The following is a 23,206-nucleotide window of genomic DNA, read 5'->3' on the forward strand; positions in this document are numbered from 1 at the left end:
ATTCTTTACACACACAGATTAACCTAATGAACTTATAAAACATTAAATAAATAAAAAATTGGTTTCCCATCCGGCGTTCGGTAACACACGTTGGAGCCCGACTATAACAGATTCGCACCGTAGGATCCATTCTGGGGGAGCTCCCCTACCGAGGATTTTTCTATACCCAGGGGCTCTAACCCAAGACCTCTAGTTAAGGACAAAGCAACCCCAACCACTGCACCACATCCTTGGTGGTAATAAATAATAATTCAAGTTTTCTAATAAATTAACAAAATATTGAGATTATACCTGAAAATAATTCTATAATGGATATAAACATATATGATCACTATAAAAGTAAGATTTTGGAAGTTTAACACAAATAAAGAGAAAAAATATGGAAAGAAACATATGACATGGGACATATTTAAATGTAAAGCACGACCTAATAAATGCTTCACTTGGAAAAAAATATTGGCTCCAAGATTGTCTAAGTTTTACCAAAATGTATGAGGAAAAAATACTCCAAAAGGTACTCACTCCCATCTATATTATATGGTGTTTTTACTTTGGCCATACCTATTAATAAATCCACACACCCCTAAAAATAAGAGGGGCTTTCACTAAACTACTTTTAATTAAATATTACCTATTTAATATGATTTCTTGAATATGTAAAAACTCATTTATTAAAATAAGAGTAAATTTAGAGAAAAAAATTAATAACTTCTTGATTATGTAAAAATATTACTATATATTTTAGAGTAAATGTAACTTTTAAATACACTCCTCCCTCTGTCCAAATTTATGCGGCATGGTTAGAATTTCGAGAGTTAAATTTTTTTAGTTTGACCGTAAATTCGGACATGAAATTTTTAAGTTTTTTAAAAATAAAATTTACATATTTGAAAACTAAGCAAAAAGTATTATAAGTGATAATAATTTATAATTTAAAATATTTAAAAGGATATGTGAAAAAATATGATCAACAAAAAAATCGTTTAAATCTCAAAATTCAAAAGATGTCACATAAATTAGGACGGAAAGTGTATTGGGAAAAGGCCCAATATACCTTAGATAGAAACCTGATAAAGGGCCCATAACTAAAGCCCACCCAAGAGTAGTACTCAGAAAATGAATGATGACAACAAACTAATTACAATAGCAGCTACGTGTAATACATAAGATAATTCAAATCCGTCACTGTAATTCCAATTTAGTCCCTGTGAGGACGATCAAAAGAGCCGATCGGCTCTTATATTAAGTAGTAAAATCACTTATCCTCTTATGATAAAAATAGATGGTGGTAAGCCCGTGCAAGCACGGCCCAACAGGAAAAATAAGTCAGTTTAATTACTAAATTATTAAATTTTTATTACATAAAGACAATTAAATCATCAAATAGCATTTGTTATAGTCTTAGTACAAATCAACGGGTTGAGCACTAGCTTAATTAGTGAGCTCCCTGCCTTTCACGGTTGAGCTAAATGTTTTTATTTTTTCACTAATAATCTTAAGCTAAGATACCTAGACTTTCCTGTTAGACCGAGGAATGAGGGGAAAAAGTCTTAGGAGTTTTATCAAACAACAAACTGGAACCTGAGTGGACTTCTATGGAAAGTTAAGATAGTATTTGATTGGAGTGATGAAGAGAGAGTATTGGGCTATTGGCTTAAACAAACATGCAAAGCACAATGAGGAGAACATTTAAATTATTATCCTCCCTAGGAATTAGGCAGAATAGCCAGTAGGAAAAATATAGACTCCCAGCTTCAGCGTGCTTATATACATATATATTTTAGCTGAACATAATGAAAAACAAAATAAAAACATCACATCTAAAAAATAAAAACTATTAAGAACGCATATAAAGTAATCAATGATACCACATACTTTTAAATATATGGACAAAATCAAATCACAATTATTGAAAAAGTCCGCGACAAGTATAATGTTCAACACAATACTTGAAACTAACATGATAGATGTAGATTCATTTTGTAATAACACTTCTTTCCTACTGAATATTAATCTGATAAAAAAGGAAAGTAATACACAAGGACACTTTGTTTGAAAATTGGAGATCAATCAAAATTGGATTCACCCAAATTTCTTCGGATTCATTAACCTATGTGATGGCCGAATTAACGTATGCAGTGGCCGTAGGAATGGAAGCCACGTCAAATAAGCAAACATCGTTACGAATATAATGACTAAAATCCCCTCAAATTGTATTTTAATGACTAAGAACACACATGTCGATCCTGATGCTTAATCCACACTTCTATAAAGTAGAAAAATGTTTTTTCAATAACTAAAAATCTGAAGATCATAAAAAAAAAAATTCCCTAAAAATAATTTTCTATCGCACGAGTCACACCCATAAAATTTTAGCAATTTAAAGGCTACGGTATGTTAGACACGTTTTAGTTTAATATCATTCAACCTAATATATATAACGCATGCCATCAATTCTTTATATTTTGAACGTATAGACATCAACTTTCAGTCAGTGGCAGAGCTATGTATGGCGACGGGAGTTCAATTTGAATCCTCTTTGTCGGAAAATTAACAAAACAATAACAACATACCCAGTGTTTTTAATTCTCACAAGTGGGATCTGGGGAGGTTAGAATATACACAGAATTTATCCCTACCTTTGTGGGGTAGGAAAGCTGTTTGCCGGAAAATTATACAGCATATATAGCAAAAAAGAACATATAAATTTTTAATATAATATTCTTTGAATTCGCTTGTTTAAATTTGTCTCCGTCATTGCTTTGAGCGTAATGAGAAGAGCATCCATCAAAGCAACTCCTACTTTGCCACTTCTTCAGTTTTTCATTGAGCAAATTCCAATGATGTGAGGACCACATTCTCCCCACACCAAACCATGCCAATAATCATAACATTTTGTTTCACCCAAAACCCTAAAAAATTAAATTAATTAATAATATAGAAACTTTAAAACAACTACTAATATAGTAGTATATAATAATGAAAAATGTGTTTGCAACACATAATTACAGTACCCTTAAATAGCAAACATGCGATAAAGCCAAAGAAGGAAATATGCGAGTATTTGTACGGTCAAAAGGGCCTAACGTTAATCCAACGGATGAGAAGCATTAATACTGCCACGTGGCATATGTAGAACCGTTGATTGTAGGAACAAAGGACGAGGAAGCTGTTGTTACCCGACAAGCAGTACATGATGTGGGAAGAAATTTGGATTGGTGGCCCCACATTGGACACGTGGCAGCACCAAAAGGCATGTCACTTGCTCAGATTGAGGGATTTTTGTTATTGGAGGTTGATAAATTTGTGGGATATTGGTGTAGTCTGCTACTCTTTAAGAGACAAATTTAGGTTTGAAAGGTGCATTCAAAATCCTAATATCCTTGGTAAATGATGTTTCAGCTACTAGCCATTTGCAAATTTGAAAGAAATTTTAGTTAGTATATAAACGGTTAGTTTAAGAGTTCTTATATTATCGGTAAATATTAATTTGTGATAGCAGGTTAGTTAATACAATAAGAATTCATTATGAATTAACAAGTTTTATGTTGACTGTTAGCCTATCACAACTCTTCTATTTTATACGAGCTCGAGACCGACAATTAATGTGAGTACGCTTGCACAGGCGAAGTTCAGCTACCAAGTTTACCAGATAAATACTATTTTTTTTGCGTGTGATATCGAATTAAACCACACACTCCACCAATTGTGTAACCCTCCTTAACTCCTTTGAGTTTAATTAGGTCGTGCAGTCGTACTATTCAAGCGGAGCGTTTCACACGTCAGCTAGGCCCTGGTTCGTATAGACCAAGGGCGAACATTGATCCTTTATAACATGAACTATCAGAGTATCTAATCCTGTTCGCTTGTCATGCTTTTGCACCTCAGCATTGGTAGGAATCCGGAGAGCCCTTCGCTTTTGGTGATCCGTAATAAACTTCATTTCATTTCCCCCTTTCACATGGAATTTCTTTCTCAATCCAAATGTTTATCAAGATGTCTAGTTTACCTATAATTATCTAAGTGCTCATTTAAATGGCCTTTTTTTTGGTTAAAAGAATAATTATCTAAGTGCCCATTTAAATGGCCTTTTTTTGGTTAAAAGAATATTACTACTTTATAAACCAACTGCAAACAGATAGTTGATAATAAAGTGTGTTGGTTGATTGAAGTTGAGAATACATGCCGAGTGCACAAAACTTGTTGTTTAGCTAGTATCCACCTGCAGTAACTTGCTTTGTTTTCAAAATTACAAATTTCACTTTTATGCAAAATTAGTGGGTTAGGTATAATTTTTTTTAGGTAACTTAATAGTATAAATTTTCAAATAGGTCGGTTATATAAATTAAACTCGCAAGTAAAACAAGTTAAAAGGACAGAATTTTAAAACAAGAATTAAGCTAAGCCCTAGAACACTCCAAAATATTGAAGCAAAACCAACAATCACTTGAAATGCAATTAAACACCTCCACACATTCAGGATTGCAAATGATTAAAGCAATATTACAAGAGAAAAAAAAAGATCTATATTACAAGGCCTTTAACATACTTCATCTCTATAAATGTTAATACTTCAAGAAAATATACATGTGGAGCAAGTCCATTATTTTCATGAATTTATATATGGCATCCACCGACAAATTAATGTAAGCTTAAAGTTTCATGAATTTATTTTTATAAAATCATTAGAGGACAAAATGGTTAAAATATGTAGACAGAAATGTATATAATTAAGGAATAAGAAATTACATAAGCCATTCTTGGACATTAAACAGAATCCCCCTCCTATTCCTTAAAAATATAAAGACTAGATAATGAGAGAGTAAGACTAATGGTAAGTTGGTAACTTGATAGGTGAATACCAATAATTATAAGAATTATCTACCGTATAATACTCTAATATAATCTAAGCTGGCATGGAGGAACAGATTCTAATTTTTAACAATACCGGTACCAGGATTTTAGAACAGCGGATTCAAAAGTAGTAATTTCTCAAAATTTGTAGCAAGATGATTAATTATGTGAAAAATTAAGGTAAGCACATTTCAGCTTCAAATTCAGAAGAAATTCAAGAAAGATGCTTAGAGTACTAGCTATAGCATTAGGTCAATAAAATGGACAACAATTTATTGTATGTAGTACGCATAAGTTGACCAAATTTAGCCATTATGATTTCTCCCAGTAGTAGCTGAATTGCATCGTCACATCTGTTCAAAGTTAGTGCATCTCTGGAAATATGAACGGTCATATATAATAAACCTAATCTCACCTAACTAGATGAGCAAAAAACAAAACAAAAATCCAGTTAAAACCTACTTCATCCGTTTCATTTTATACGATATCGTTTCATTATATTGGAGGACAAATAATTCAGAAAAAAAAGATATTCAACATATACCATAAGAATGATCAGAACTTATGGACTTAATACACATGTCCACAATGTCTCTATGACCATATATATAAGAGCACGCCATTAATAAAATGAAGAATTAAGTTAAAGAGCTTTCAGACATAACAAAACATCTACTATTTTTTAAATAGACTAAACGGGTAAGAGTGTTACATATCAATTAGCTTTAAACTTTTTCTTTTCTTTCTTTTTTAGTTCATGGTACACACACCTCTGTTGGGTGTTATTAACTTTAAACTTTTTCTTTTTACCCTTAATGAGATAATTTATAGCTATATATGCAACTGTCTATCTTTTGTTCTAGACAATAAGTTTTAAAAGTCCTTTATTTTCTTTCTTGAACTCCGTACCAGTACGCAAACACTGTCATATAAATTGGAACAAAAAAAGTACATATATGTATGAAATGGATTAATATGGAGATCTAACAAAGAAGTGGCAGCACAGAAGGTTTATAGCATAACATCGTAATAATATCCACTTCAACTATCACCCATGAAAAACAAGAAAAACAATACAACAAAAGTAACTGTCTTGAGAGCATTACATATTCGTAATAAACTATATCTAAAACCACCTTACAATTGAAAAAAAGTTAATATATGCAAAATGATATTCTTATTTTACATTGTCCAAAAGTTAATTAAACTCTAGAAAAACACTCATTAATTAACAATATTAGTCTGTCCACATAGAGTTGCACCTGCATTATCATGTGTCTGATCATGACCTTCTGCCACTGCTATTATCTTCTGATTTTTTCTTGATCTTTTCCTTTTTTTGTCATAGCTAATGCCTCTAGACTTAGACTGAAAATTACGAACATCGCGTAAAAAAAGCTTAACTGCTCGAGCTCCAAACGGGTTCATTTCTGAATTCCCTCCATGTTCTTCATAAGCAGCTCGAAGACGCCCTATAAGGGCGTCAAGGCTTCCCCAAGCTTGCCTTAAAGGGCAAGTGCAGGGTGCCGGAGGATCTGGCACCCCAAAAAATGGGCAGTTTGGGTTATGGACTTTAGTCTTGCCGAATTGGTCTAGGTACCTGTTAGAAGTTTAAATAGAATATTAACAATACAAATTAGCAAAAAGTGGAGAGAAATTTGAAAACTAACTTGGTACACATTGTCTAGATAGGGCAGAGCCAGTAAACTATACAACAACAACAACATGCACAGTATATTCCCACAAATGGAGAGAACCAGTAATTTATATAAAAAGAAATAAAAAAACAAAAATAAAACCTAGAATGACATAGATTTTTTTTAATCCAATCACCTTGGTTACAAGAATGACATAGATGAGATTCAAAATTGAGATCTAAAGTAACTTTTCAATTTAACCCCCTCCGTCTTACTAGCTCTGGCCCTGGTCATAGACAATGAGAGACCTATGCATATTGAGGTCACTGAATGCTCAAGCACCCACTATTTTTACTCGAACGTTATATTTTTATATTTGAATATATGTGGCAACAAAGTTTTTTTTATTGCCATAAATTGATTATTGTTGCAAAAAATACTTTTGACAACAAAAAAAAATATTTTATTGCATGAACTTTTCCTAACTGATGTTATTGCAACAAGGTGCAACAACTTTTTTTTTTGTTGCCAAAAATACTTTTTGCAATAATAATCAATACTATGACAACAAAATTAAATTCTTTGGCAACAAAAAAATCATTTGCCAACAACAAAACTAAGTTGTTGCCAAATATAAAATTTTTTGTTGCCATTTCTATACTTTCTTGTAGTGCTAGTACTGTATATAAAATAAAGGAATATTGATTGAACACCTAATCTTAAAAAGCAATTCTTGATTAAAGGCAATATCAAGCACTCACAAACAGGGGCGGAGCTAGGTAGGCTCCAAGGGTTCATCCGAACTCACTCAATAAAAAAATACAGTGTATATATAAGATTAATTTTTTTTATGTATATATAATAAATGTTAAACCCCTTTGACTTCTTCGTGTATTTACTTCTTTCATATTTTTTGAACCTCTTAAGTGAAAATCTTGACTCTGTCACTGCTCACTGATTAAAATTTGTGAGTGTATCCCTGGTCATACCAAACAATAAAGTGAACATGCCTATTTATAGGCTTACATTCAAATTCACAAATACTAGAACAATCTTTAACAACTACCACGATTTTGACTAAGGACCAATATTTTATCCTTATTTGACTAATTACAATTGTGAAAAATATATAGAAACTATCATAACAAAACAAAAGGAATAAGTTTATCTCTTTTTTCAACTTCAGAACATTGGGTAGGAGTTATTATCCGTAAGCAAACATTCTCCTATCACAAGATACACAGTAAGCTCCCAAAAGTAAAGAATGCTACACAAACATCTAAGAGCCTGTTTGGATTGGCTTATGCCTATAAACTGTTGCAGTTTATAAGCTAAAATAAATAAATTGGGTAGTCTAAGGGTCCGTTTGGATTGACTTACAAGTTGCTTATAAGTTGCTTATAAGCTGTTTTCAACTTTTTTGAGTGTTTGGCTGGCCAACTTAAAGTCATTTTGTGCTTAAAATAAGCTCAAAAAAATAATTGAACCCATTTGACTTAGCTTATCTACAACAGCTTATAAGTCAAAAAGATAAGTTAGACTACCCTAACTTATTTTTTTTTAGCTTATAAGCTGCAAACAACTTATAGGCATAAGCCAATCCAAACAGGCTCTAACTTTTTTTTTTTTTACTTATAAGCTATTTTCAGCTTATAAGCTGCTTTAGATAAACTAAATTCAATGGACCCAATTATTTTTTTGAGCTTATTTTAAGCACAAAATGACTTTAAGCTGACCAGCCAAACACTCAAAAAAGCTGAAAACAGCTTATAAGCAACTTATAAGCCAATCCAAACGGGCTCTAAGTGTTAGTATTATTAGACTTAAGTATTATACTACTCCCTCCATTTCATAATAAGTAATTTTTTAGACTTTTTATTTTGTTTTAAAATAAATAGTGATTTAGAATTTCAAAAATCATTAGGCTTTTTGTTTTTAGGCATTTAATTAGAGGTAAGTTAGTAAAAATATTCTTAATTTTTTTAGAGGTGAACACTTTCTGAAGGGGTGTGCAAAACCCTAAAAAATCACTTATTATAAAATGGAGGGAGTACTTTAAAAAATTGGTTCTAAGTTTGGATTATTATTCAAAAATACCTTAGAAATTCCAGAACATGAACGCTGCTGCAATGAAGAAGCGACAATGGGGTCGGATAGTGGTTCCTTAAGTACTGACAAAAAGTGTTCCAATCTCGACGTTTCTGGTTCTCATATCGACTCAATGGAGGAGCTGAGAGAGTATTATTGTTGCTCTGGATAGTGTTTCTTGAAGTGAAATTTCCTTTTGTTCTTGCAAAATCCATTGGAAGTATATGGTACTGAACAAGTGAAGTATGCTTTAATCTTATAATACGTGAAGCGCTAACGAGCAAGAAAACAGATGTACCCTAAAAATCCCTTTTTTTGAGGTGGACTGAAAAATGAAGTGATTCCAGAAATAGGGAGAACAACTTAATTATCAACTATTATTGACTGAAAAATTTATTGGTCGGTAAGAGGACTATTGGCGGTCAAACATATGGACTTGACCAAGTCTAGCATGGTCAAAGTTGAAGATGAAAATGGAAAAATATGGAGGAAAGCATATGGAGTATATCCCCTAATTAATGACACTGCAACATTATACATATATAATTATGTATTCTCGATTATTGAGTATGAAGATTGTGGCTAGCAGCTACAATAATAAAATTCCATGGCTAGTTACATTAAAAAAAAAAAAAAGGATTTTTCTAGCTAGAGCAGTATTTTGAAGTTCTTTGGATAGAAATCTTGAAAAGGAGTTGAAAATAGTGAGTAAAAAAGAAGCTCCAAAAGATGACAAGATAATATCTTCTATTATTGACACTGCAACTTTATGCATATACAGTTACAAATCTTCAAGTACGCGCACGAATTATTGTAGCTAGTATCAAACAATAGCCATAAAATTTAAAATTCCATAGCTAATTACCAAGAAAAAAAGGATTTCTACCTAGAGTAGTATGTAGAAGTTCTTTGTATAAAAATCTTGAAAAGAGCTGAAATAGTGAGCAAAAGAGAGAACATCTAAGAGATGATGAGATAATATCCTCGATCTAATAACACTGCAACATTACATATATACAGTTACAAATTCTCAGCTATGAGCATGAAAATCATGGCTAGTAAGCAATTAATTGCCACATAAATTAAAATTTCATGGCTAGTTACAAAAATTTAAAGGGTCTCTAGAACAAAATTATGAAGTTCGTTGGATAGAAATGTTGAAAAAGAGCTGAAAATTAGTTAAGTCTAAGATAACAAATTCTCTGATTTTTTTTTGGTACAAGAAAAGGAGGAATTTAGATAAGAGAATAGAGAGACATTAATATCCATTTGTGAGATATTTATAGAAAGGTGGGGTGGTGAGGGGCAAGAAAATGAGATGTGTCGAGAGAGTGACATTTGTGGAAAGATCTATACTGGGAGAATTGAAGATTTGAAGGGAAAGTTTTTTGTCTTTAGTTTGGCATTTATTGAGGTTGCACAAATAATGTATGTACGGACGTTAGGTTTTGCTTGTAACCCCTACTTGTAAGTATACTCAGTGTGAAGACACGCGTAAAATTTGAAACAACTGAAAGCAACAAGGCTTTAATTAAGAATTAAATTACTACAAGCCAACAAATCCAAGGAAACTTCATAGCAATGTCCAATCCTCTGTTAAGTTTGTTTTAGCATCAAAGTTAAAATTAGGTGTGTTCAGCATTCAGGTACGGTATGATATAATAGGATTGGGTTCCTCTCTATTTCCCGTTCTCTTCATTTTTCTCAAGTTTTACTTTCGAGATTAGAGATACATGGCATGTGTTAGAATTAATGACTAAGATTTAATTGACTAAAACAAAGCTCTAATCATATTTCATATAATTAATAACTTATCCATTAATATATTAGAATATTTTTCTCTCTCTACCTATTTACTTTTCCTACCTAATAAAATATCTTTTCTAATTCACCCGATTATCTTTTGCCACTTAATTGTTTTTCCCAATAGACCCATTATTCAATTGGTGATATTTTTCATTTTTTCAATTGTGATACTTACTAATTCCCATAATATAGACCCCATTATTCAATTGATAATTGTATATTTCTGAAAAAGTTGTCTATATTAAGGAAAATATCACCATTAAAGAATTTTCATGATCGAAAAAAAAGATGGAATATTAAAATAGGAAGAGAGAGAAAATATTTTAATATATTTATGGATAAGTTATTAATTATATGAACTATGGTTAGGCCTTGTTTTAGTCAATTAAATCTTAGTCATTAATTCTAACCCATGCCATGTGTCTCCAATCTAAGATAGAACTTGGAGAAAATGGAGAGAAGGGAAATGGAAAGGAACCCAATCCGATATAATATGACTTTAAAAATTTTGGACCCGTAATTTCTGATTTTTAATTTTTAAAATGTTCTACTATTGTCATACGAATCAGTTCGGTTTGATTCGGCAAAGTCCATTCTCAATTTTATGTGGTACGATAAGTCAACATACAAGCATGGGAGTCCGGAACCAAAATGACCCGGAAAAAAATATTTTGAACCAAATTACCCCAACAACAAAAAAGTTACAAAACTATGCGCTAAAGCAGTTAACAGGCATGACATCGTTAAGTGCTTTAGCGCAGTAAATTACTGCGCTAAAGGGGTCCGTGTTTTTTTTTTGGGTCCTTTTAGTTAACCCCTCTTTCATTACACTTTTTAACGTACTTTGACCATAGATTAATCATGCTTCGGGACCCCAAAACTTCAATATTTTATATAGAACCCTACTTATTTTTGTGTGATTAATAAGGTAGGCTCAATACATCAAGGATAAGAAAATCTTCGGATTGCCGTTTTAGTGGTTGAAAAGTGCTCGAATGCCATTTTTGTTTGAAGGCTTGGTGTCATTAGCTTTAAGTTCTTCACGAATACTTAAACTTGTTCATTAATAATAAACCAAAAGTAGTAAAAATACATTCATTAAAAAAAAAACAACTTAAAATACATTCATCAATTCATGCCCTTGAGTTGATGAAAAACTAAACATACTAATATTCTTCAAAATAACTACATCATCATAAATTAAACTTAAAACTAAAATCCCAACATTCTTAATCATCATCAGAATAGAAGTCCTCAATATCGTCCTCAGAAAAATATCGGCGGTTTCTTAAGACACATCTTTTTTCAGTAGATGTTAGTTCTCTACCGGTTGATGATGCTTGTTCTTCGGCCAACTTTAGCATGTAAAATCTACATCGTCTTGCCAGCATTCTGTTGTTTTCTTTTCTAATCCTTTGCACGACAAGCTCGCAAGTTTCTGGACCTACTTGAGGCATGGTTATGGAGTACCTTGTTGGGATTGGAGCATTGACATTTTCCAAGTCACGAACAAGATGTTCTGATTCGGCAATCCGATGTGCCCATTCTCGGCGTAAACCGCAATAATATTCTCGCGGATCTGAATATTTCACACTGCAAAAATCATCATTACGCTCTATAAAAAGGTGGAGATTTAGCTCATCTAGTTTGAAATCACTGGTGTCGCTCGAAAAACTGCTATGATTTGAACTTTCATTATCACTGCTACTTGGTTCTTTTGGAAGGAGTAAAGACCAAGCCGAGTTTCTACTACTCGACATTGAATACGTTGTAGTCTAATAACAAAAGAAAGTGCTACTTATATAGTTGCAAACCCCCATGTACTCCTAGTTGGGTGGGCGGGGTCTTAATAACCCTACCTACTTATTTTGTATAAAAAAATATTAATCTTCATCTAACATCTCACAGTACGAGTCCCACTTGGATCTAAATCTTGTGCTACCATATACACCATATTCTACCCCAAGGTAACGTATTTGCATCCGATTGTTCTCTTCGCGAAAATGGTTAAGAGAAAAATTATACTCTTGTAGAGTTCCACAAGGCATTGACATAACACATTTTTTTAGGCGTTTAAGCCCTACTGACGCTAACTTTTGCTCCAGTGCTGCAGCCTCCCTAACACGCTAGTTCCACTCCTCTATCATCATATTGTTGTAACGTTGGTTGTATCTCTCGTTCGGGTTGTTTGAGTATTTAAAATCTTCACCCAATTCCCATGTCCTACCCATTGCATCGAATATGTTTTATGTAGTGAACGATATAACACAACTAATATCTTTAAATTGGTCAAAAAATGACATAGTAACTCAATTTTGTGTGGTTGGTAACTATTCATCAAATTACGTTATACAACACTTAAAGTTTGATTCGAATTATGACGTTTTTCTGTATGACAGTTGAGGTGACAACATATTGCTGGGGTATAGCGCAGTAAAATACTGCGTTATGACAGAATAACACAGTAATTTACTGCGTTATACATATATAACACAGTAATTTAGTGCGTTATTCTGACATAACACATTATTTTACTGCGCTATTCTGTCAGGGTCTGACATAGGGCGGTTAATGCATGCGTTATGCAACACTTCGTACTTAATTTGATTTGACGTAACACTGCAAGACACATTAATTTCATTCATGCGTTGGTTCAATATTCAAACTTCAAATCTTATTAATACAGATTTCGAATGAGAGAAAAAATTCTAAGTTTCATCCAATTTTTAACACAAATTCTAAGTTTCATTCAGTTTTTGCACTTCGTGTTCCTCTTAAATTAGTCAAAAAATGAAAGATGTTCCAAAAATTAGAGTTTTTTTTATTCTGGGATGGACAAATTATATTCGAGGAAAATAATTTGCACTATGATTCTTCCCCAAAATACCATGTTAAGTTTCCACTTGACTTAAAATTCTCAAAACTACTCCAAGCCTTGTATAATAGACTACAAGTTAGTAGGAGTGATTTTGATTTAAATATAATTGGAAAATATCCAATGTCATTTACGCCGCAGGGTGTAACTAGTTATGGACAGTGGTACATTCAAGACGATGGTTCTTTGACGAATTATTTGAAGGCGCCTTAAGATTATACGGAATGCGTAACTTTAAACGTCCTTGAAATGTACATATAGAAGGTCCCAATTAATCGAATGGAATTCATGGCTAGGGCTCCTTGGGAAGCCCAAAATAAACCTCGCTAGGAAGCCCCGTCTAGAATTCAGCCCGAAGTCACTCAAGCAGAACCTACTTATGAACACAATTACCCTAACATGAGTACTTATGAAGGCATTTTGACGAGACAAATGCCTCTGGATAGATTAAGTCAGCAATTTGATGGGCAGTGCTAAATTATTATTATTATTATTATTATTATTATTATTATTATTATTATGTGTAGTAGCACTTGAATGCAACTAATGATGTAAATTATATTATTTAGGGGTTATACACCTGATATGGATCATATTGGACGGTCCCTCAATCGGGATGGATGAATCAGGTTGGAACATCCTCAGCCTATCCAACTACTCAAAACGATGATCCTTCCTCAAGTTTCGGTGCAGTTGATTACTATCGGTACGTCTATTTTTTTTTTAACATCAAAAGTATTACTTGATGTGTAGTAGTTAAAATACTCTACTTTCTTATGTAGGGAGAATGTAGTGGTTGCACCAAATTATAGGCAAAGACCTGCTATGGATGGTCCGAATTATATAGTGACATCATCGAGCGATAGTGAGGAAATATCTAATGCGGAGGAAAGTGACGATGAGCAAAGTGAGGATGAGGTTGAGCTTGGAACTAATCCTCAATATCAAGTAGAACTGTTGCAAGACATGATGAACAGTCCGGCACACCAAGAGGAACTAAATTCACAGTAACCATTTGAACAACAAGAGTCGACTCCGGTTCAGCCGCAAAGCCAATTTCAACAGCAAGAGTCGACCTCGATTCACTGGAATTCCAATGAGATCCCCTATCTTGATCATCTTTAAGATCAAATAGGGATAATGATCATATTCGGCGAAGTTTGTGGAAAGAGCTAGTGGATATTTTAAAACAAAAGGCTCCTATTGAAAAGGCATGATTTTCAGTTCGAAAAAATCATTGCAAAGGGCTGTTAAGATTTATTGCATCCAGGGGATGAGGGAGTTTAAAGTTGACGATTCTACACGAAAACTTTGGCGATTGGTCTGCAAGCGAAAATATCAAGGTTGCTAATGGATGCTCTGCAGTAAGGAAACTGCTGAAAAGATGTGGACTATTTCAAAGTTCTACACAAAGCACACTTGTGATATGGGTGACCTCCCAGATGATCATTGCAATCTAGATACCAATATGATTGCTCGTGTGTTAGGTGGCGACATTGGAAAAAGCCTAAGGTATCCCCTTCGCCTAAATTTATTTTATTTTTGGTGTTAATATAATGTTTCTCGTTGCTGTATGCTGATATTTCAACTTATTCAGTTTCTCCATTAAAGATTGTATTACAGCCGTCCTGAAAGTATATAGCAAAATTGTTAGTAGGAGGAAGGCATATCTTGGGCGTAGGCGTGTACATGAGATAGTCTACGACAATTGGGAGGGCTCTTTCAAGAAGTTGCCGAGATACATGGCGGCTCTATAACACTTCAATCATGGTACTGTTGTTGAATGGAAGCTCAAATCGAAGCCTAGTGTGCCCGGTAATATTTTTGTGTTTGTGTTTTGGGCATTCAAATTGTGTTTTGGGCATTGATGGTTTTGCTCATTTTCGGCCTGTAATATCAATAGATGGACCACATGTGTACGGGGTATACGACATAAAGCTGCTAATTGCAATTGGAATGGATGCAAATGGAGCTATATTCCCTCTAGCTTTTGCAATTGTAGCTAATGAGAGCATTAGTATGTGGGGTATGTTTTTGGACTACTTAAGGCAATACGTGTTACACCTCGGAAATTTCTCCGTGAACGTACAATGAATAGACCAACGAAAGGTATGAGTGTGCGATGTTTTACTAAGTAGGGAATGACGATTCATGAATTTTTAGAAATAAGAAAGTTGCAGAAATTCATTTCAGTCCAGTGGTCGTAAAGCACAATACGACCCGTAAAGTGATTTACGGACCGTAAAGTGCGATCGTCCTCCAACACTCCAAGAAATTCAACTTTCTGTTAAATGTTGAAATGGTAAAACACGACCCAGAATACGGACCATAAATTGAAATACGGCCCGTAAACCTCGATCGTAAATCACCGTGATGACAGCCAACCCTTCTGTTTTTGATATGCTTAAATACGGCCATGAAGAACGGACCGTAAACCAGTATACGACCCGTAAACTGTGGTTCACGACCACTGTACACCCCGACTGTTGATCATTACAAATCAGACTTTGAGTTATTAAAAGGGACCCAAGCGTCATTTAATTTCATTTTCTCATCTACACAACTCAAGAGCTTTCTAGAGAATTCTCCAAACACTTCATCTACAAGAAGGACTAAGGGAAATTAAGATCAACAACATCAAATTCATGAATCAAAGTTTATGAAACTCAAGTGAAGTTCATCCAAACCAAGAGATCCCAAAGGAGGTGAAGTATGGTTTTGGTGAAAGAGGAGAGGCTTCACTCCAGGCTTGTTCCACCAACCTCTAAGGTAAGTTCGATGATTTTTCCATGATGACTAAAGTATTTATATGATGAAACACTTGGATTATGAGAGGGTGTAATAAATGGGTCATAAAATGTGAATAGTGTTATAATTGAATGATAGTGGGATTGAATCATGAATGTTGATGTGTTGTGAGTATAAAGATGTTATAAATGGTGTGTAGACCATGAAATGGGTGTGTGGTATGAGAAAACATGATAATAAGCTAGAACCCATGAATGTGGAAATTTGGAGAAAAATGGTGGATTTTGCTCAATGTATATAAATGACGATTGTTGATTACAATATTGTGAGTGTTGTTGTGAGAGATTGGGAATTGAGATTGGACACGGGAGAAGTAGTACAAACAAAGTAAGTGCTGCTCAATTTTTCCTAGAAATAACGATGCGTTCCTATAGTCGGTTAACTAACGCAATGTGCATTCTCTCATGAAGGTAGCAACGTGATATTGGAGGGGATCAAGTGAACGATAGCTTAACTAAACGACAAAGGTATGTAAGGATAGTCCCTTCTTTCTAAGGCATGAATCCTATGATATGATATTCCTTCCTTCTTCATGATTTTTCTACGTATCAAAAACTATGAGTCTAACGATCGTAAAGAACATCACAAGATAAAGAAAAGAGACACATTACGAGTATGACGATGTTGATGATGAGTCTAAGTCTAAAGATACTAAGGCCTACAATATTATAGTTCTACAAGGCTAATGATCCATATTACGCTCCATTGATATTGTCCATTGACTACACTCACCTTATATGCTAATTCCTTCAAGGTGAGGCATAATGCTTATGAATGCTCCATAATGGACTCGGGGGTTCTCGACCTTATGTCACCCCGACATTGTTATAGACTGTCCATAAGCCTTAATGCATGTTCTATGACCAATGTTCCGCAAAGTTATGAGTCTATGTTCATAGAGGATTTCACATGAGATAAAGGTAAGAGATATGCTATATAAACGATAGTGGTAATGTTTAGATTAAGCCTAAAGATTATGAAGACTATCATACGATAATTATACGAAATTCATGCATACGAATACAATGTGACTTTCATAAATTGTTTTTGAATTTAAATGTGTACATTAATGAAAGGTTACGATAAGCTTATGAGATGTATACGATGACAATGATGATGATGAGATATATTGATCCTTGTGTGATGCATGTCACATGGTCGAGACACTATGTGGCCGAATATGGAAGATATGTATGTGATACTGTCGAGCCACCACGTGGCCGAATACGGATACTGTCGAGCCACCACGTGGCCGAATACGGATACTGTCGAGCCACTACGTGGCCGAATACGGATATTGTCGAGCCCTACGTGGCCGAATACGGATAATGTTTTATGTGTATGATAAGCTACTGCACTATGATGATGAATTATATGACATGAGGATGTATACGCTATGATGGCTCATGTACGACGATTATGTATATGCGATGTATGTATGAAATGTATTCACCCTTAAAGGTCGCGCATGTTTTTCCTTCACCTTATGACTTATGATTTCTCTATTATGTTTGTTTCATTCATGCCTTACATACTCAGTACAATATTCGTACTGACGTCCGTTTTCTTTGGACGCTGTGTTCATGCCCACAGGTAGACAGGGAGACAGTGCAGACCTTTAGGAGCCATTAGCAGATTTGCAGAAGCACTCCATTATTCCGGAGGTGCTAATCGGGTTTATACTTTTGTGTATATATATAAATAAATGTATAAGTATTTGGGCACGACGGGGTTTTGTCCCATCCATATGTCTAGTACTCTAGTAGAGGCTCGTAGATACGTATGTGTGGGTTATATGGTCTCACGAGGTCACTACTGTATATTCGTAGATATGTGTACAGTATCTTTTGATAGCAAAAGGGGCTTATGTATATAAAAGCATTTACATTCTGCAATGAAAATGATTTTCTTATAATTATAAGTTTATGAACGAAAACAAAAAAAAAGGTTTAATGAGTATGATGAGTAGTAGAACGAGCGGTGCTCGGTGGTCAGCCCCGGGTACCCGTCACGACCCCTAGCTGGGTCGTGACAATACGTTATTAAGGATCGCATGGGAATATGTGTGATCTCAGACAGAAATGCTGGCATATTGCACAATATGTTCAATTTACAGGGGTGGCAGCCACCCTTTGCCCACCATCGTTATTGTTTAAGGCATTTGAAGGCAAACTTCCATAAGGCATATCGAATTCCAGCACTTTGCAATTGGATGTGGGCGGCTGCAACAGAGCATCAGGAGACGAAGTTTAAGCTGCAAATGAACATTATTAGGCGGGCTAATGAGGAAGCCTTCCACTGGTTGAATGCAATTGATAAAGACAAATGGTCATTACACCAGGATGAAGGTAGGCGATGGGGTATGCTGACAACAAACAGCTCTGAGTCATTCAATGGCATGTTGAAATCTGCGCGGGGACTACCCGTCACCACAATGGTGAGAATTACTTTTAAGCAGGTTGTGGAGCGGTTCGTCAATAGATCAAAAGAGGCCGAAGCACATGCAGCAGCAGGTCTAAGATGGATGTCAAAACCGTCAAAACTGTTCGAGTACCATAAATATAAGGCTCAGAAACATGACCGGATGGAGTACAACTTTGCAGAGCGCATATTTGAACTCACAACAAGTGTGCACTAAGGTAAAGGAGGTAACGTCCATGCAATTTGTGAGATTCCAAGAACATGCACATGCGACAAGTGGCAATCATATCACATGCCATGTTCTCATGCCTTCAAGTGTTTTCTCACAATGGGAAAGAACGCCTCCGAGTACATGGCTGAGGAATATACAGTTGAAAATCATGCAAGAACGTATGCTAGAAGGTTCTACCCACTTGGTAGTGAGAGTTATTGGCCACCGGATCCATTTTCAATGGTTGCAAATAAAGCATTTATCCGTAAATTCAAAAAGAACGCATACTCCCGTATTCATAATGAAATGGATGTTCCACCGGGGAGATACACTCGAAAATGCTCATTTTGCAATTATGTTGGTCATGATAAGCGCAAGTGTCCCTTACAGCATGGCGGTCAAACAACATCTCGCAGTGGAAGTACCTCTCGTGGTGGAGAAAACTTTTGTGGTGGTAGATCTAGCAGTGGTGGCACATCTAGTGGTGGTGGCACATCTCGCGGTCGTGGCACATCTCGCAGTGATGGCGGAAGATCAACTCAAGAGCATTAATTGATGAATGTTTTTAAAGGTTTTTTCTTTGTTTGATGATTGTATTTTAAAAAGTTTGAATTTCTTATTAATGAACAAGTTTAAGTATTTTCATATTGTTATAAATGATGCAATTTAATTATTTTGAGATTTGTATGAATGCTGCAATTTTTACTAAAAAATAGTAAACTTAAATCTAAACCTAAGTATTCGTGAAGAACTTAAAGCTAATGACACCAAACCTTTAAACAAAAATGGCGTTCGAGTACTTTTCAACCACTAAAACGGCAATCCGAAGATTTTCTTATCCTTGATGTATTGAGCCTACTTTATTAATCGCACAAAAATAAGTAGGGTTCTATATAAAATATTGAAGTTTTAGGGTCTCGAAGTATGATTAATCTATGGTCAAAGTACGTTAAAAAGTGTAATGAAAGAGGGGTTAACCAAAAGGGCCAAAAAAAAAATACGGACCCCTTTAGCGCAGTAAATTACTGCGCTAAAGGCAGTTTTGTAATTATTTTTTTGTTGGGATAGTTTGGTTCAAAATGTTTTTTTTGGGGTCATTTTGGTTCCGGACTCCAAGCATGGTTTAATTCTATTTCGATTTACAATGGACGATTATAACATGGACGATGGTGGAAACTATTTTTTGTGATAAAAATGATTATATTGAAAGTAAAATGCATAATATATGCCAATTTCCTTAAAGACATTGATCAAGGATAAGACAAAAGACTTGTTTTGAATGCATAATAAAGAAAAATGTAAACGGAGAATCCAGTGGTTGTTGTAAAATGAAGCTAAAAGAGTCACAATATTAATGGATGAAAACCATAGAAATAGAATGACAAAAGAGGAGAGATTTTTACTATTCTTCCAAAATGTTTTTACAAGTGTATCTCATATGAAAATTTATGCCTCTATTTATAGTGATACATATGTATTTAATATATGAAATGGTGGAAGAAAATGGGAGAGCCATTAACATGGTGGAAGAAAAAAGAAGAATCATTAACATGGTGGAAGGAGCATTATATTTGAGAAATGGACATTCATAATTTCATAACACTCCCCTTTGGATGTCCATAGATGATGTGCATCGTTAAAAACCTTACTGGGAAAAACCCTGTGGGAAAAAGCCTCAATGAAGGAAATAGAGTACACATATCTAGTAATACGCTTTGAGAGTTGCCTCATTAAAAACCTTACCAAAAAAACCCAATGGGACAAAACTTGATTAAGGGAAAAATAGTACAACGCGTATTTTCACTCCCCCTGACGAAGACCAAGATTCAGATGTCGGAGTCTTCGCATTCCAATCTTAAATATCATCTTCTCAAGAGTTGAAGTTGGCAAAGATTTGGTGAACAAATCTGCGGGATTGTCACTTGAACGAATCTGTTGTACATCAATATCACCATTCTTCTGGAGATCATGTGTGAAAAATAACTTTGGTGAAATGTGCTTCGTTCTATCTCCTTTTATAAATCCTCCCTTTAATTGAGCTATGCATGCAGCATTATCTTCATATAATACTGTGGGTATTTTTGTATCATACTTCAAGCCACATCTTTCTCTGATGAAATGTATCACCGATCTCAACCACACACATTCTCTACTTGCTTCATGAATAGCTATTATCTCAGCATGATTCGAAGAAGTAGCAACAATGGGCTGCTTTGTGGATCGCCATGATATAGCAGTACCTTCGCATATAAACAAATAGCCTGTTTGAGATCGAGCTTTATGTGGATCAGATAAATAACCTGCATCTGCATAACCAACAAGATCTGTACTACCTTTGTTAGTATAAAACAGACCCATATCGCTAGTTCCCTTCAGATATCGCAATATATGCTTAACTCCGTTCCAATGTCTTCGTGTAGGAGAAGAGCTATATCTTGCTAGCAAATTAACAGAGAACGCTATGTCAGGTCTTGTAGCGTTAGCAAGATACATAAGTGCACCAATTGCACTAAGATATGGTACTTCAGGACCAAGAAGCTCTTCATTTTCTTCTTGAGGTCGGAACGGATCTTTGCTCACTTCAAGTGATCGAACAACCATTGGAGTACTTAAAGGATGCGCATTGTCCATGTAAAATCGTTTTAAAACCTTTTCGGTATAAGCAGATTGATGGATAAGGATCCCATCTGTCAAATGTTCAATCTGCAAACCAAGACAAAGTTTTGCTTTTCCCAGATCTTTCATCTCAAATTCTTTCTTTAAATATTCAATCGCCTTTTGGAGCTCTTCTGGAGTTCCAATTAGGTTTATGTCATCAACATAAACAGCGATTATAACGAACTCTGATTTTGCTTTCTTAATAAAAACACATGGACAAATGACATCATTTATATAACCTTCTTTTACCAAGTACTCACTGAGGCGATTGTACCACATGCGCCCTGATTGTTTTAGACCATACAATGATCTTTGTAATCTGATTGAATACATCTCCCGAGACTTTGATTTAATTGCTTCAGGCATTTTAAATCCTTCAGGAATTTTCATATAGACTTCATTATCAAGTGATCCATAAAGGTAAGTTGTAACCACATCCATCAGATGTATTTCAAGGTTTTCATGTACAGCTAAACTGATGAGATATCGAAATGTTATGCCATCTGTCACACCCCATTTTAACCCGAGTCAAAATTAGGAGTACAACATATTGGAGACTCCTAAATTGCTTGTTTTAAGGAGTCGCCACCTAGTTAATTTAACGGTGAATTAGGACACCTAAATGTTAACTAAGGTAAAGTTAAAACTAAACCTCCGTTAGTAGTCTGCTTAACCAGTGTGATTCTAGGTAAGGGTTCTATATCATCCTAAAGGGAAGGGGTTAGGCATCCTTTAGAATCCGTTAAACACGGTTATCCGGCCAAACTTAGGTTAATTAATCAATGTTGGATATAGTATTAAATTTTAAGAAAATAGTTTGTGCAGATAAGACTTGCAAAATATAGCCATTTATGCAAAAAAGGATTTTAAATGTCATTTTATAAAAAGGACTTCAAGTAATAAGGTTGTTAAAATGGGACTAGTAATTCCACATAAGAGGAGATTTTAGAATGCTATTTGAAATAGAAGTTTATAAATGTCGCTAAGATTTAAAATAAAATACTAATAAAACTTATGAAAAAGAAGATAATAATTTGTATAAAAGGAGACTTCAAATGCCATAAAATTTAGAAATGTTGTTAAGATTAAAAAAAGTGTCGTTTAGAATGAAATTTGTAGAAAATATAATAATTCGCATAAAAGGAAACTGCAAATGCCATATAAAATAAACTTATAAATGTTGCAAAAAATTTAAATAATGATGCTAATTAAAATAAAAACTCGCATGAAATGTAAAAGCAAAAGAAAATGCGGGTTTGCGTAATGCCTTAACAAATATTTAAAACAAACTAAACGATGATGTATTGATTGACTTTGCGTTTTTGAAGTTCAAAGTATTCTTTAATTCCTATTTGCATGTTAGTGATGTTTCAAAATTCTCAAGATAACAATATGTGAATCCTTTAATTTAGAATATGTATGGTCATGTCATTTTTTTGCAAATTAATTATTTCAAATAAAAAGCATGAAGAGAAGGGAATAATTTGTGAAATTGATTGTTAGTTCTCTCTTAAGTTAACTACCCATAGCTAAGGTTAATCCACTAATTCCTCTAAAGTTCATCTAAATTAAGAAAATAACACAAAAAAAAGAGTTAATCATACAATACAAATTAAATGCACAAAATAAATAGAGGAATATATAATTTAAATAGGCTCGGCCCATTTTGAGACTGTTGTTTGCTGTTGGGCTTCGGCCCAGCAGTCTCTTTTGGATTTGGGCCACTGCTGGGCTTCGGCCCAGCAAATCTTTTATCACTGGGTTGCTACTGCTGCTGTTGGGAATTGGGCTCGGCCCAGGATTTATTTCTTTAAACTGGGCTGCGGACAGAGATAAGAGTCTTGTTGG

At 34.4% G+C, this 23,206-nt stretch overlaps 1 protein-coding gene across 1 annotated transcript; it reads right to left on the minus strand.

The window, feature by feature from the left end:
* Positions 1–5,849: 5,849 nt before the first annotated feature.
* LOC132615809 (protein LIGHT-DEPENDENT SHORT HYPOCOTYLS 1-like) lies at positions 5,850–9,819 on the minus strand. Its single transcript, XM_060330399.1, has 2 exons — positions 8,589–9,819; positions 5,850–6,454 (listed from the first exon to the last, which is right to left on the minus strand). Exons 1-2 carry the CDS (start codon positions 8,792–8,794, stop codon positions 6,079–6,081), a joined length of 582 nt encoding a protein of 193 aa, XP_060186382.1. The 5' UTR covers positions 8,795–9,819; the 3' UTR covers positions 5,850–6,078.
* Between the last annotated feature and the right edge of the window lie 13,387 nt (positions 9,820–23,206).

Source organism: Lycium barbarum, chromosome 10, assembly GCF_019175385.1.
Source record: "Lycium barbarum isolate Lr01 chromosome 10, ASM1917538v2, whole genome shotgun sequence".
Lineage (NCBI taxonomy): Eukaryota > Viridiplantae > Streptophyta > Magnoliopsida > Solanales > Solanaceae > Lycium > Lycium barbarum.

Bases quoted from the DNA above. Each gene is read 5' to 3' on its own strand.
- LOC132615809 (XM_060330399.1), bottom strand. From the start codon at position 8,794: ATGGATTTTGCAAGAACAAAAGGAAATTTCACTTCAAGAAACACTATC. The intron at 6,455-8,588 runs GTATTTTTGAAT...AACTTCTAACAG, and splicing joins CATGTTCTGGAATTTCTAAG to GTACCTAGACCAATTCGGCA.